General features: G+C 44.1%; 2 protein-coding genes across 2 annotated transcripts in view; both read left to right on the top strand.

Moving 5' to 3' along the window:
* LOC135374059 (uncharacterized) overlaps positions 1 to 15,951 on the top strand; it is a 93,178-nt gene that overhangs the window by 66,482 nt on the left and 10,745 nt on the right. Inside the window, exon 13 of the mRNA XM_064607065.1 lies at positions 12,021 to 12,053. The gene's annotated coding sequence lies outside the window, so the exon portion shown is untranslated. The remainder of the gene's footprint in view (positions 1 to 12,020; positions 12,054 to 15,951) is intronic.
* Positions 5,852 to 9,656, top strand: LOC135374052 (uncharacterized). The gene is made up of 4 exons (XM_064607057.1): positions 5,852 to 6,194; positions 6,321 to 6,602; positions 7,568 to 7,828; positions 8,131 to 9,656. Exons 1-4 carry the CDS (start codon positions 5,852 to 5,854, stop codon positions 8,922 to 8,924), a joined length of 1,680 nt encoding a protein of 559 aa, XP_064463127.1. The 3' UTR covers positions 8,925 to 9,656.

The raw sequence follows: 15,951 nt of genomic DNA on the forward strand, positions 1-15,951 counted from the left end.
ACCTCAGGGTCGGTCCTTTCGATGTAGACCTTGAAGGCACCTGAAAATGAACTCTGCAAAAAACGCATTGCTCATTGACCACGAAGATCGGGAAGTTCCCAACCTGAAGTGTGAAAGCGAGAAAAAGTATAGGTAAAAGTGATTGCGTGTGGGCCGGTTGTCCCAGAGGTGGCCATATCCTTCTAGTACTTACTTCCTAACGGATAAAGTAACACTTACCCTCCAGGGCGTCCTTCTTTTCTGGCGTCATTGCCGGCTTGGGTAGCCGGCCCTCCTTGCTGTACCGCTTGCAAGGAGCACCTGTTACGCTCCTGTGGAGCAGTGCTTCCTCGGACCACAGGAGGCGGGCAAAATCCTTGCAAAATCGTCCATCTGACGGTCTCTTCATGACATCTAAATACTATACCTCTTCTCAGTACTGACGCCGTGGCCCAAATCAATCTGCAAGTTTCACAAGAATTGTAAGAGCATCTAATTTTGAAGTCCTCACCATTCATTTCAATATACTTCAGCGTTGTTCTGTTATCTGATTAGCACTCACAGAAGTCTATGCACTTTACTCTATAAACATTTGTCATATGAAGCGGTAATACACTTCTAGTACTGCAATTGAGGACACTCGCATTGATGACAGGAGGAGCCACCAAAATAGAGAATTAGTTGTTTAAACAAGCCTGATGTGTGCGGAACCGAGGAATTATTAGAAATGCTGCATTTGCCGAGAAAGCAGTACACACAGAGTGTAATATAGCGGAAAAATACTGTCACTCTCTCATGCAGCCAGTTCCTCAAAGCAAGGACCGCTCCCGCTTTGTATGTGATTGCATCGCATAATGCCGCACTGCAGCTAACTTCAAAACACAATATTATCTGCTATCCTACAAATAGCTACAGTCAAACCTCATTACAATGAAACGTGATATAATGAAATTCGCGGTAGAACGAAATAATTTGGATTCTGCGGCAGACGGCCATAGAGATCAATGTATTTTAACTCCCGCTACAATGAAACACTTTAGCCCCCACCTCGATACAGCAAAAGAACAAGATAAGGTTTATGGCCCAAAAGCCGACTTTAGTGTCACAAAAAACAAATGGCGCAAGCAGCATCCTCCCGCTCAACGAAAGGTGGCGCGAACGACTAGGGTGGGGAGGAATCCGGTGCCTACAAAAGAAGTCTGAATCATTGGAAGGTTATGAATTTTCCTTCTGAGGCTTCTCCTTTTTGTGCTGGTTTTCAACTGTCGGTTGCAGCCAAGAACAGGACGAAGGTAGAGAAAAGAAAAAGAGCATAAGACGCAAGGCACCATCACGTGAGTGTGGGGGAAACTTCAATTTTGTGGCACCGTAAGTGACGAAATCAGCCTAGATGATTTTCCTGATGGGGACAAACACGCTGTAGCAACGAAAGGCGCACTACCATAGACGTAGGACGTTTGCGGGATCGCAACACGATATGGAAAGAGCTGCAGAGGCATTGGCACCGTACGAACCGCGTCTTTTAGGCACTACACAGACGAGTATAACTGGCTATTTCACGCAAGCATAAAACGCTGTAGGTGTCCTGTGACGTTCTATTTGTAGATGTCATTTTTTACGAAAAACTTTTCCATGTCGTAGCAGGAGTTATCGACGCCTATGTACAGAATGCACCCTCGTAAAGGTCCAGGTCCGTGACCTTCTATTCGATACGACGAAAGAAATTGCGGTCCCCATGAGTTTCGTTATATCGAGGTTCGACTGCACTTCTTCAAGCATACCATCTCCGGAGGAGGCGTCATGTTCAACACAGAAGCAATTTCCTCCTGGTCTCCTGGAGGCAGCTGTGCTTGATTGGTTGTGCCAGGTTTTGCTGTTTTGTCCTCTGTGCATGAGCTTGGTTGCTCTTCTGCAACAGGCTCATTGGGATGCTCCATTGACTAGAATGCAGGGGGGAAAGGTCAATTTTACATTTGAAAATCAGCACGTAACAGAATCGCAGGACTTGATATATTGCAAAATAATGACAATAAAAAAGAAGATTAATTTAGACTGAAATCAAGGATTTCATCATTGCCAATATATTTTTTGCAGCTTTTAGAATCAAGAGGTTTCTGTTCATAGATGTCATTATTTTTTGACCAAGTGAACAAGCCAATTCAAACCTTTTCTGGGGTGGCCTTTTCTTGTGGTGAATGCAGTACTGGGTGCTGCATCGCAGAAAGACACACAGGTGTAAGTGGGCTTCAGGTTGCAGAGGTGTGTCCTGAGCTTGTGGAGGCCGGCACTGAGATCGTTGAAGTGAGGCCTGAGCTCGCTGGATCGGGACCTGAGCCCGTAGGAATGGTTCCTGGTCCAGCACATCGACCCCTAAACACAGTGTTATGAAGACACAACATTCGTGTATGCCGATTCAAACATGATGAAGAAAGTCTTGTACATACTCTTCGGTCTCGCCAGTTCCGCTAGCAGAGACCGTCTGCACTTCATGGCACAGCGCCCTTTCCTCCTCGAGCTGCTTTCGGAGGCTCTTTATTTCCCCCTTGAGGACACGAATCTTTTCTTGTGCATCAAGCAGATACTGTTCTGGTACAACTGCACCGTCATCTAGAAGGTAAAGTGGACATATTCCTTTATTGTTTTCTTTCCACTTGCTTCAATCAAAACAGCATACAACCTAACAATACTGTCAGAGAAGACGTTAAGGGTAGATTCACACGATGCAACTTTTTGCTGCAACTCAGTTGCTGCTAGTTGCACACAACTGAGGTTGCACCAAATAGGTCCTTTTCATACGCGAGCAACTCGGAAAGCCATAGTGGTCACCGAGCTAGCCAGAATGGCGAGAAAAAAAAAATGTCATTTCATTGTGACTTCCACTTGTTACAATTTCAATATGTTGCGACTTTGAGAATTTTGCATAATTTGCGCTGGACAGTGGGAATTTCATAGTCTTGTGTACTGCCACTGCAGTAACTGACACACTGAAGTATTCCTGATTGGCCACGCTTGTCAAGAGGAGCCATGTGTTTGACAGGTTGCACCTAGAGCTGCAGGAGAAATCGCTCGTGAAGCAATTGGCTCTGAAGTTCCTGCAACTCGGGTTGCGGAACTAATGCTTCACCGTTTAAGGTTCACCAGGTTCTTTCAGTACGAACGAGATTAGCCTGTCGTACCACATATACATAAAACGGCCCACCGTACCATCTGATATATCCGATTCAGAGCTCGGTAGCCTCGTCCTGGACTTCTTCTTCATAACCTTTGAATGCTGCAATCGCAGCACTTCCTTGACCATATTCTTTTTTCCTGTTCAGTATCCTGTGTTTTTGTTCGTTTAAAAGCAGCCTTGGCAATGTCCTGGCATGTTTTTTTCGGGGGAGGTGCTGAGGAGACCTAATACAAAGAAAAGTTCCAGAACATGTAAAACCAAGTTGCAAGAACAGTGTACTGCATTAGCAGCTGCAACAAGTGCATGAATTATGTTAACTGAGCCTATTGACGCACTTGTTGCAGGTGTTTTGCAGCCTGTTAGTTAGGTAAATAAAAATATGCAAGAATACTAAAAGGCAACACATAATACCTAAACAGCGTATTCCTGCAGGAAGAACTGCAGGAATATAACTGTCATAACCAATAACAAGTAATTTTGTTAAGTACAGTACCATGGCATCTAGGTCACTGTCCTTGAAAACCCTTGGAATTGCTTTCCTTGCAGTGACTAGCTGTTCATACAGGTCATCCAAGCGAACCTAAAAAAAAAATCAGAGTTATTATCCAAGGTGCAGCAAATGTTCTATCGTGTGAATCAACCCTTACTGCTCATACGCTGTAATCCGATACGCTAAAACCGTTGCTGGCTAAGAGTTAGGATTACAGCAGAGGCGAATGAAGTTGAGTTAATATATACATATATATATATAATTTGTCTTTTCTGTTCACGTTACCAGCTACGCTAGCTATCCACAGCTATCCACGTGCAAATATACTTACCAGCAAGATACTGCACGGTGCCCGGGTAGTAGTTCGCTGCTGAACCGTCTTTGTCGGCCCAAAAGACCTGTTTAACATCAGTTGCACTGAAGTCTTTCGCGTCGCTCGGGTGAAAACGCTTGATTAGTGATATTGGCACTATCGCCGCGGCGCCATCGGCATACTTTACAAAAGCGTTCATGACCACCAATGCGCAGAAAACACGCTATCAGAGTGACACTAGATCTTGCTTGTTAGGAGATGAAACGCACCACACATGTGACAGGCGTGCAACGTGCTACACGGTAAGTTCGGCCACCCACGCAAAACAAAGAAAATAGAGAACTGTGATGACGATGTTGATGCGAATGCCTGCTCCAGTACTCACACTGCCGTTGTAATATGTTGGTGCCATCAGGCGAAACTATTTACACTATTACACTACACAATTACACTACTCCATACAATACACAAGTTTTACAGTGTATGATTAAAGCCATAGCCAAAGGCCTGTTAAGAAATGTTAAAACTAAAAACACCAATTTGAACTCTCAAAGAATATTCCATGCTAATATGCTAATATGTGACACAAACAGTTTTTGTGCTATTTCATAATTCAGTGTTTTGTTTCAAAGGTCTTTAAATTGCATGCAAACCTGCAATTGATTTTGTTTATTTAGCTTTGTTCTTGTCGCTTGGTGTCGACAGGCTTATAGCGCTCGCTGTGTGGATTGCATTCGCAAATATCCAAGCGAAGTCGGCGTTCAATCCGCTGGCGCACGTTTAGAAGTTTGAATGGTTTCACGTTGGTTTACGTGCGTGTGACAGCACTTTTTAGTCATCGTCCCTCCACGAGCATAAAAATGGAAGACGACGGGGATCCGTCAATGCAACGCTCTTTGGAGGAACCGCTCCGCGGAAGCCATCGAGCGCACGGAAGAGAAAAATGTATCTGTATCCTGGAATGCCGTACAATGTTCCGAATACTACGAAGCGCCGTCAAGAAAAGCAAAGCAGTGCTGCAGTAGCCGGTGTCAGTGACTGTCACCCACAACCCGCAGGTTCCGATCATACAGGCCATGATACACTATCGGCGGCACCCAACAACACCATCGCAAAGTTCTTTGGAAGCAAGCGTTTCTGATCTTTCCCCGGCTGTGTCTCTCTCCTCTGCGGAGACTCATCATTCAGACATTTGCGGTACAGGGGACGATATCGTATACACGGCAGGTACGAGCGGCCCTAGCGTGGGCAACGTTGACTTGGATGTGCCTGGCATCTCCTACGATGGTGGTGAGTTCGAGGTACCGTCCGGTGAAACGCTGTTCTCATTTGTCGACGACGGGAACGATTTTGCATCACGGTGCGCTGCACATTTCGGTGACGAGAAGTTGCCGAATTCGACAACAACGATAGCCGCGGGTGTGGTGATGATAGCTGCTTTCGCGTTGTCCAAAAACCTTACATGGACTGATTTGGACGAGCTATTGAAGCTCATCAACAAACTGTTTGCGCAAGCAGCAGTACCTGGAAGCAAATACCTTTTTCGAAAGCTCTGGGCCTCGCGAATTAAGCCTGCAACTAAGAATACTACATGTGCAAAGAGTGCGGAACGTTGCTCTCTACAACAGATGCTGAGCTGGTGTGCAGCAGCTGTAACAAAAGCTGCAGTGTAAAAGAAGCGGAAAAGTCAGACAGTTATTTCACTCTGATGGACTTGAAAGAGCAAGTGAAACATGTCATAAAAAGAAACAATGTGACTTAAGTAACAACATCGACCGCATCGAAGCTTCCCCAACGGACTCTCCGATAAGTGACGTTACATCGGCAGGCATTTACAAAAGCTTGCAGCAGAATGGTGTTGTAAAGCCAGGTGACCTTACATTGACTATAAATACTGATGGTAGCCCTGTTTTCCATTCGTCTCAGAGGTCCATTTGGCCCATACAATTTCACCGTCAATGAACTGCCACCAAAAGCCAGGTTCCGTGCAACCACACTAGCTGGTTTATGGTTTGGCAGGAAAAAGCCAGACATGTCTCTCTTCATGAAAGAGTTTGCATTTGAGGCAAATGCCATTGGACTGATCAACTGGACACATAACAACAAGACGTACTGCTCTAGTGTGCACGTCATTGGCTGCAGCGTTGACTCACCAGCCCGAGCTGCGGTCCAAAATCACGTTTTGTATGCTGGCTATTTTGGTTGCCCTTGGTGTGTGATTCGAGGCCAATACATCGATGGTGAGTAATCCGTATTCTAGTCTGATTAACATTGATAAAACATTGTTTTTTTAACATCCATGTACTTGAGTGCTTGCTATAATCAGGAAATTGAAGTGACATAAACTGAAAATATTCCTTTCACAGGACATGTTCGCTACATTGCATCTGAGGACGAGCGACCAGAAATGCGCACAGCTGAACGCACAACTCGGAACGCAGAGATTGCTGCACGACTGTCTGCCAGGGCTGGTCATTGCGTCCCAGTTGAAGGTGTCAAGGGGCCGTCATCACTCTCCTTACTTCCACATTTTGATCCAGTTTGGGGATATTCTGTAGACTACATGCACTGTGCACTTTTAGGAGTGAGCAGGCAGTTTACAGAACTTCTCTTATCATCGTCAAGTTATGACAAAAGGTTCTACATTGGTAAGTCATAAGTGTAATATTAAGACGTTGAAGAAAGCAGGCACAAAGCAGGCATTGGGATAGATTGAGAAGTTACCCGTCAAAAAGAACTCGTTACAAGTTAAGTTACTGTGTGCAAAATGTAGCTAAGTTAGTAACGAAGTTCTTCCGCCTGAAATGTAACTCGCAGTTACTGAGTTACTTCGAGCACAAAATAGCACTATGCAGGTGCAGCGCGCATGAGCAGTTGAGTTAGACCTTGAGTTGCCTGCGGAGGAGTGCAACACGCTTAAATAGTTTTTGTTTATGTCCAACAATTCACCGCTCCCGGTTTGTAAACGTATGATGCCATAGTGTTTGAGAGCGCCACAAATTTGGTATAATTGAACTACGCTCGAAGATAGAGGTGAACAAGGTCACGCCCGAAAGCCACACCCAAGCATGGAACCCCCCTCCCGAGTGGGACCTGCCTCTTTTTATTTCGTCCAAACATCACTATGGTGGCTCTTTTCCTGCTATGCAGGCCGGGAGCCACATTAAAGTTAACGACACATCAAATAGTGGCAGATACCCTTGGCATACAAAGGCGCCAAAATAATACTGATGGCTCGTCTTTGCACACAGCAGCTTTGCATATGTGCATGAGTGCGTCATACGTACAAATAGCAGTGCTCACTGATGTGTCATACTTTGCACAAAACTGGGGCATGGCTTCATTTTGATATACCTTCCATATTATCTGCAATGTCGACATTCCCAGTCTTTGAAGCTAGATAATTTGCTGTTCTTTCTGCAATCTGACAGCTATAGCCACAGGCACTTTATTGCACTGCCAAAAAGTGTGTTGTGTACAAAGACTTATCAAGCATAAGCAAACCAACTAAAACGCCAGAAACGATATTCGATAATGCATTTCTGAAAACTGAGAAAAGCTGCATCCATGCTGTCATCAACCATAATTTTTTTCTTTTCTTGCTTAATGCCAGGGAGTACTGCAAGTGTGGAGAGAATAGACAAACGGCTTCTAAGCATTTCACCTCCTCACTGCTTCACTCGGCTACCAAGGTCTGTGAGAGAGCGTTCCAACTGGAAGGCAAGTGAATGGAAGAATTGGATTCTCTACTACTTCCTCCTATGTACTGCTGATATACTTCCACTGCGATACTGGAGGCACATGTGCCAATTTTCTGAGGCACTTCATATTCTCCTGTCAACTGAGTTGACTGAGAACATGGTTAAAAAAGCAGGTAAGTTGTAGCAATGTCCTACGTTCCTCATTCATCCACGATTGAAGCACTGCATGGTGCACTTATCATAGTAAAGTAAATTAAATATACGGTGAAACCACCCTTAGCGAACACCTCTCATGTACAGACACTGTTCTCTGCCAAATTCAATGCTTTTTCATGATTGACTCACCACTGTATAGCGGACTCTCCAATGTGCAGTGTGTGTTGGTGGTGCTCTTTAAAAAAATTGCTTAATGGTGGATCATACGGAACACTGCTTTATTCCTGATATACAATCTATGTTCTATATTTCTTTTTAGACCATCTTCTGTCAGAGTTTGTATGTCACGTTCCAACCCTGTATGGGGAGAGCAGCGTGACATTTAATGTACACCAACTGCAACACCTGGCTTCAACTGCTAGAAACCTTGGCCCACTTTGGGCAAATTCAGCATTTAGCTTCGAGAGTGGCAACGGACGTCTCCTGAAGCAGATAACAGCAGCAAAAGGCGTGCCACACCAAGTGATTGAACGAGTGATCATCTCCCAGGATTTGCACGAAGTGCTGTCATCAGAACAGCTTCCTCCTGATGCATCCTCGTACTGTAAAGGCTTGTTGGGCTGTGAACCTATCCAGAATGCTGTGTCTGTGGGGAATGTGTGTCTTCTAGGAAAAGGGAAATTCGTTTCGACTTTCACATCTCATGAACAGACTGCTCTTGCAGAAGTTCTGGGTGAGTGCCCCACAAGTGCTCTTGAGTACAAACGCTTTATAACTGGTGGGGAAGTATTCCACACAGTGAGCTATGCCGCATCAATGAGAAGAAACTGTTCCGCAATAGTTTGCAGTGATGATGCATCATATTGCATCTTGCGGGTTCTTAAAGTGGCTTGTGAGGAACATGAAAGATGTGTACTGCTGTGCAAGCCAGTCAACGAAACTGAGAGTGTGCTACCACTGCCGCAGCATATTACAGAGTGCTTTCTTTCGCCCCTACGTGACATGAAATGTGTAAATGCCAATGATATAGTTTCTCCGTGCCTTTTCGTAAACTTCAAGCACGAAGAAGTGACATATTTGTGCCACCTCCCAAACACAATTGAGAGAGACTAGCATACGTTTTTACTTGGATTGTGCTGTAATAGAAGTCATCAGGTGGCAGCTATTTTTCTTCTTGTTTGGTGGGGGTGTCAGTATGTATAATTTCGTATAGTGACAGTAAGTTGTATGACAGTTGCGACTGAAAGTGGCAGTGACTGTAGACATAGTACTGTGTGCTGAAAAATCTTTTGGATATTAATAGCGGTAAAACCCCGTTGCTGAAGAGACGAGATGGGACGGCACAAGCACACAGCACCAACTGGCAAGCAGTGTTTATTGAAGACGACAGCTGCTCTTTTAACCAAGGCCAAGGAGTGTTCGCTAATGCAATTCCAGGATCCTTGCTTTGGCAAAGTGCTGTCATTTTTACCTGCTATAAGCATGGAATGCATACTAAATGCACGGAATAAAACCCCGGCACGGGGGTTTTGCCGCTTTTAATGTAAAGAACCAAACTGCCCAATTTCTTACCAGTCTTATTCTTTACCAGCTGTCCATCCGAGCGCACTTGTAAATCTGGCTAATAATTAGAGCCTGAAGTTTCAGGGTTTAACCCGATTCTTTCCAGAATTTGCACCCCGAATTAGCATAAATTTAGAGCGCACGTTTATTTACCCTATTTTTGCCTCCCGAATTTAGAAAAAAATATTTCCCAAAAACTTCAGGCTCTACTTCAGAAAAATTGCACAATATTGTGTTGAGATTCTGGCCTGACAAGGCTGCCTAGCAGTACATCAATCATATTTCAATCACATTTCTTATTTCTTGCTTGACACCGTGTGACATTGATAGAGTTCTTTACATTAAAAAATATATCGCACGCAAATGTTGAAACCAGAGACTGATGTCACTTCTTCTCAGTGTACAATAATAATAATAATAAAAGAAAAGGCATGCTGGCTTTGTACAGGAGGCTTTTCAAAAAGAAACTGCACCCAAGCTGTACACAAATTCATCAAGATTTAGGGTACACAAACAAACGTCATTGTGTTCTTCATATATATATATATATATGTACATCATATATATACATCATATATATACTATGTATCAAGTGTACTCATGAAACTTATATGCACCAACGTATGCCCTTCGTAGTTATGTATATGGGATTTATATAAGGAGTGTGCACACATACGTTACGCATATGGTCATGCATATAAAATGCATATGAGGGTTATTGATGCATATCTGTCATATACGATTGTGTATATCAGATGCATATGGCGATCATGCATATGATATGAAGAGATATGATGCAGCGTACAAAATTATATGGCTGATATGCAGACTCATATCGGTCCCATACGCAAGGATATGATTTTCATAAAGAATTATACAAACTCATACCAAATGCATACAAAATTATATGACTTTTTTCAATAGGGTCGTATTTCCCACGGCGTGCAATGAGCGCGGTATTACCAAAAGCAAGACGAAAAAAAGTTCGAAAGCTCCTTAAAAAACGAAGCGCAAGAAGCTTTCAAAAGGTACCGGCATTTCTTTCGAAACAAAAACATACTATATATTTCATGTCTTACGAGCTTCCGCAAATTCGAGAGCCCTGCTCGTCTCAGAATCAAAATGGTGGAGGTGACGTGTCTGATTTTAGTTCGCTCACGCATACAAACAAGGCTCGAATGAGGTATTGCTTCAAATATTAACTCGACATCAACGTAACGAATGTGTTTCCTACTTGCTTTTGGCGCGGGACACCAAGTAGGTCGATGGAAAGCCAGTGTCTGCGTTATGTCGTTTGTTTCGGTCAACATCTAGCCGACGATGCCAACTTCAGTGGGGTGTTGGTCGCAAGTTGGCAGTGTCGGCGTCTTGTCTCTCGTTTCTGTGATCATCAAGCCGACATTGTCAATCTCTGTGAGATATCAATCGCACGTTGACATTGTCAGCGTCATCTCGCTGGTGTCGGTCAACATCAAGCCGACATTGCCAACTTATATCGGTCGCAAGTTGGCACTGTCGGCTACATGTCGCTTGTTTCGGTCAACACCGAGCCGACATTGCCAACTTCAGCGTGATATCGGTCGCAAGTTGGCAGTGTCGGCTAGATGTCGCGTTTTTCCATCAACATCGAGCCGACATTGCCAACTTCTGTCGTATATCGGTCACAGGTTGGCAGTGTCAGGGATATGTTGGGCCGACATGCCCAACTTGCTGCCGATATCGGCCCGATGTCGTGTGCTGTCTTGGTTGGTGGTGTGCTGAAAACTGTTCTGGACCATGTCGAACAGTGGGAACACATGTCAGAACGCTTTTTCAGTACAGTCCGGTACACACAATACATCGACGCTGTGCCAGAATATTTTCGCAATATCCCAATACCCCACTATACACCCCCACACATACCCCAATTTAAGCAGGGTACATTTGCTCCGATGTGAACCCAATACGAAGTTTTACATTAAACGGGGTAGCAGGGTGTAAATATGTAGCACGAATACGGAAGCTTACTATGCGAGATATCACGGCCATGGCCACGGCAGACGTCTACGGATGACGTATCGTCATGCAGCGTAGGGTTACGTAGCGTAGCGTCGTAACGGAAACAAATGCGATGGTCGATACTCTATCTGTTCTCATATCAGGGGTTGGTGCCGAACTTTGTATGATTATAGGAAGGCAGTTGCCTCAGGACAGAAGCCGCCTATATTTCGAACAGAGACTGTTCTTCTTCTGGGCACCGTCCTCATCATTAGCATGGTATTTAAAGGGTTAGGTGTGACGTGTTTAAAGGTTCATGCGAATTGTGGGTCAACAGCCCGGAGGGAAGAAAGGTTCCGTACGGAACACGTCACATCTAACCCTTTAAATACCATGCCAATGATGAGGACGGTGCCCAGAAGAACAACAGTCTCTGTTCGAAATACCGGCGGCTTCTGTCCTGAGGCAACTCCCTTCCTACATTCCACCGGTTCGCTGGATTTCTACCCATCTTTGTATGATTATGTATCTATCAAACGATGGGGCACAGAAAATGTTTTTCTGTAAAACAGAAAAAACATTTCCTTGGTACCCTTGAGTGTGCTATGAACTGATCCAAATGGACGAGAGCGACACAAAACTGATTAACATTTCGTTATTGCCTTTCAGTCCGGACAAGCATGCTTCGACGACGACCATGTGGTACGTGCACGTTTATCTTCTAATTGGACAACCAACTTTATTAGCTACGCCATGACCAGATAGATTGACAGAAAGCACCAGAATCTTTCGTGAAAACTGGCTGCATCATTCGACATTCCGTCAAACACTCTTGAATGCTTTATGCTGGCACTATAGGACATTGATACCAAATTTTTAATCAAAGCCCCAAAAACAATCCAAACGACGCACGCTTAGACACAGGCAGACACGACGCAGACACCTAGCTTTTTTATGTCTAGAGAGAAGTGCCCGTTTCATCTCTGATGACACAGCTTGCAGCTCACGCACCCGTTTCAAGCGTCTGAAAAACGTCGTCCCTTCCAGAGCTCGCTCTGTCCTTCAATCGTCATTCGACTAGTATACCTTCAACTCATATCTAAATATAGAGGTGATGGACATGTAACACAACCCTCAGGATAGCCTAAAATGTCTTGCACTCGTCCGCTACCAATCTCCTGGATCTGTCAACGCGGCTGTCATACGCTAATATGGCAAATACTCGAGCCCTGACTTCGACCTGTTTTGGATCAAACCTCCAGGACGAGAGGGCACTGAAACATCAAGAGAGTCACCACGTCGATAGTCACCACGTAGTTGATACTGAGACAGTTACTGAGTTGACTGAGACCAAGTTGATAGGATGATCTCACAATCACAACTTAGCACGCAGACGCTTCATCGACAGACCGCCGTTTCTTTCATCACCCCATCCAGGATACTGCAGGCACCTGTGAAAATAAACAGTAAATACATGAAACAAGTACACTGATGAACAATTTGTGCGCGTGTGTATTTGTGTGTGTGCGTGTGACCACTGTCAGTGTCTCAAACAACTGAACTACGCATGCACTATTTGCACACGCAATTTCTGCTAGAAAATTCTGCTACCCAGGGAACGGGTTCACTGCAAAAAATCGAAGTACGATTAATTAATGCATGATTGATGCGGTGGAATGCCGGTATTGAATGAGGAAGGGAGCGGAGAGGTTTTTCTCCGGCGCTACGCACATCCATCAGACTGTCACGATTTTCCAACTCGAGAGTTGTAATGCCTAAAACATAAAATGGTATAGTACTTTGTTTCGTGTTGAAAGATAGAATAAATAAATTAATTAGCATAGTAAGTGCGAATTTTGGGGTAGCCTTCGTAAGTCCCACTTAGTTCGCACTTAGTATTCCAGTTTGTCCTTCAGTTATTTTCTCATTTTAATTATGAATTATATATTTTCGATTCTTTAACTTTACTAATCCCTTTTTAGTACTCGAAATCAGTCCCAAACGTTCGACCACTTCAGCAACAGCAAAGTCGAATGACTGCCATGGTTCTCGGTTCTACATTTGTGGCTGTAAGCGGGTCTGTCTCCAATCCACGTAGCACCCGTGTCGTGTTACTCTCCGTTGGGGAGCGTAGTGGCGCGAGAAATTTATCGCATTAAGTTGTCAGTTGGAACGCATTCGCAAATCAACAAGCACAATTACCTGAAGCTCTGCTGTTACATACTAAACACGACAAAGGGAACGAATTTGGGGGAAAAAATGTAAAAAAAAGAAAAAAAATATAGCTCTGACTGCTTAGGATTCCTACGGTTGCGAGCCTTGCCAGAGACAACGATATTCACGATCCACTTTTCCGGTACCCTCTGCATTAAGGCTTCACAGCTGGTTTGAGTCCTGTGTTGTCCTCTTTGTATTATTTGTTGCTCAAATCCAACGAAATGTACCTCTTTGATTAATATCCTGGAACATCTCTACCTGGTCATGAAGTCCTGAATATCCGGATATCTTTGTGACATGAAGGGATATCCCACAAAGCCATTTACCTTGAGATTCTACCCAGTAAACAACACATGTCTCAGCACATGTCTGTGTACAGAATATCACGCTCTGGATGTTTGCATTCCGATGTATAAAGCGCAGTTCATATATCCTGGGGTAGTTCCTGGACTATCCAAGAGACCAGGATATGAACACTCGTTGAACGTCGCGCGAATGTCACCGGGATGTCGTCTTAGATATACGGATCTGTAGGATGTTATACAATCTATTTTTTTACTGTCAGTCTTATTTTACTGAGTAGTATTTCGATAGCGTTGGGAGCAAGCAAACATACATTGTCTGAGCGTCGATACAGCGTGAATAAATAGTATTCGCGTGTTGCTCTCTTTGCAAAGCATTTACGTAGCATTCTTCAAGCAACAGATGAATGGCCTTACAGCTCTACTTAGCAGGTAATCACAGTAGAGCTGACATCCTGAATTAAAAACACAGTATTTGACTGGAAATGATGTCGGAATTATTGTTGGCATCCATTGACTCAATGCAGGTGTAGCGAAATTGCAAAGGCACATCCATCCTCGTCACCGCTACACACTATTTACGCCCCTCTATAATTAGCGCGATTCGCTGAAACAACGTTTGAAACGTTTCGTTTTTATTCTGCGGTTACGACCGATTGTCATCAAGCAAGATGGTGACTCATTACAGCAGGTATAATAGCAGAGTCCCAGTGCATATTACAGTGGCATTGCCAGATATGTTGTTTCGAGCAATGTGTATAGTCTGCGGGAAGTTATTGAATGTAACGACGCGCTGAGTAGGGCACTTCACACGCTTCAAATTCCGATATATTTGGAACAGGTACCAATACGGGTTCGTCCCATTATCTGCATTTTCATTATTAGGGGGTACGCATGGGTAATATGGGCATGAGTAATATCTTGCTGACATTTTCCCCATATTGGTTGAATATTTGCAATATGAACCCACATTGCCGACATTTTCCCCATTACTGTTCCCACTTGGCAATATGGAGCATAGACAAAATGGCGTCAATGCAGGCTAGCTGGTGAATTAATTCCATGATAGGCAAGCCTGAGCGATGCGCAAGACACGTAAACAAACACAAACACGAGGGCTCGAAACCAGCAAGACGTTTAATAGATAATAACGAACTTCATGAACACGTAGACGATGCGTGGGAAGACCGAGAGAGGGGGAATAGGGAATTGAGGACAAAGTGAGTTGAAGGAAGGTTAGAGGAGCCGCTTGAAGCCGGGTGGATACATACAGACGCACACTAATAGAATTGCCCACACTATGTATGGCCAATGCTTCTGTCAAAAGACGTTTCGCCTGTCTGGTTCCACGCAGCACCGCTGTTGCCACCATAGGGGTTGATAATTATTACAGAGCCTTAGGTGTCCGACAAATTTGAATCAGGGCTGTTTTTATGCTGGCCCAACCTTTGGTTAAAACCTTGAGACGTTTGACCTATGTATACAAAGCCACAAGCTAACGAATTCTACACACAACATTTTTGCACAATGGAACAAATTTGATGGTTCTGTGTTCAGCATTACATCCAGGCTCTGGTTTCGAAAAAGGCGTTAAACGATCTAACCTGAAGTTGTTCCTAAAGAGGAGACAGACCCCCATCTCATTCGACATAGCCTTCAAATTATGTGATATCTTGTGGTAGTACGGACCTACTGCCATGTTTTCGTTTTTCTCTTTTTCTTCCGTTAAACCTTTCGGGCGAGCATGAAACTGTGCAAGTAAATTGTGCTGGATTAGCTTAAACTCATATCCTGCTCTTTGTGACTTGGCGGTCTGTAGCTTGAATGCACTGAACACAAAATGCGAGCAAGACTTGGTCAGGGCACTGGTTATCAAGGAATTTATCAAACTATTTTGCACCAACTTAGAATGGCAACTCCTTCTTGGCAGAAGGGTTTTTTTAGTTGAAGCATCATATTGCCAGCATAACCCACCTTTGAAGTGTAATGTCAAATCTAAAACCTTCAATTTCCCGTCGGCAGGATGCTCTTCCGTAAATGTTAATTTGGGGGCCGATTCACGAGCCACACGTTGCAGTTCT

Source organism: Ornithodoros turicata, unplaced genomic scaffold (genome assembly GCF_037126465.1).
Source record: "Ornithodoros turicata isolate Travis unplaced genomic scaffold, ASM3712646v1 Chromosome41, whole genome shotgun sequence".
Lineage (NCBI taxonomy): Eukaryota > Metazoa > Arthropoda > Arachnida > Ixodida > Argasidae > Ornithodoros > Ornithodoros turicata.

What these genes read in the sequence shown, in the direction of transcription:
- LOC135374052 (XM_064607057.1), top strand. Translation starts at nt 5,852, where the DNA reads ATGGTAGCCCTGTTTTCCATTCGTCTCAGAGGTCCATTTGGCCCATAC. An exon ending in TCGAGGCCAATACATCGATG is followed by an intron (nt 6,195 to 6,320) that starts GTGAGTAATCCG and finishes TTCCTTTCACAG; the next exon opens with GACATGTTCGCTACATTGCA. An exon ending in GAACATGGTTAAAAAAGCAG is followed by an intron (nt 7,829 to 8,130) that starts GTAAGTTGTAGC and finishes ATTTCTTTTTAG; the next exon opens with ACCATCTTCTGTCAGAGTTT.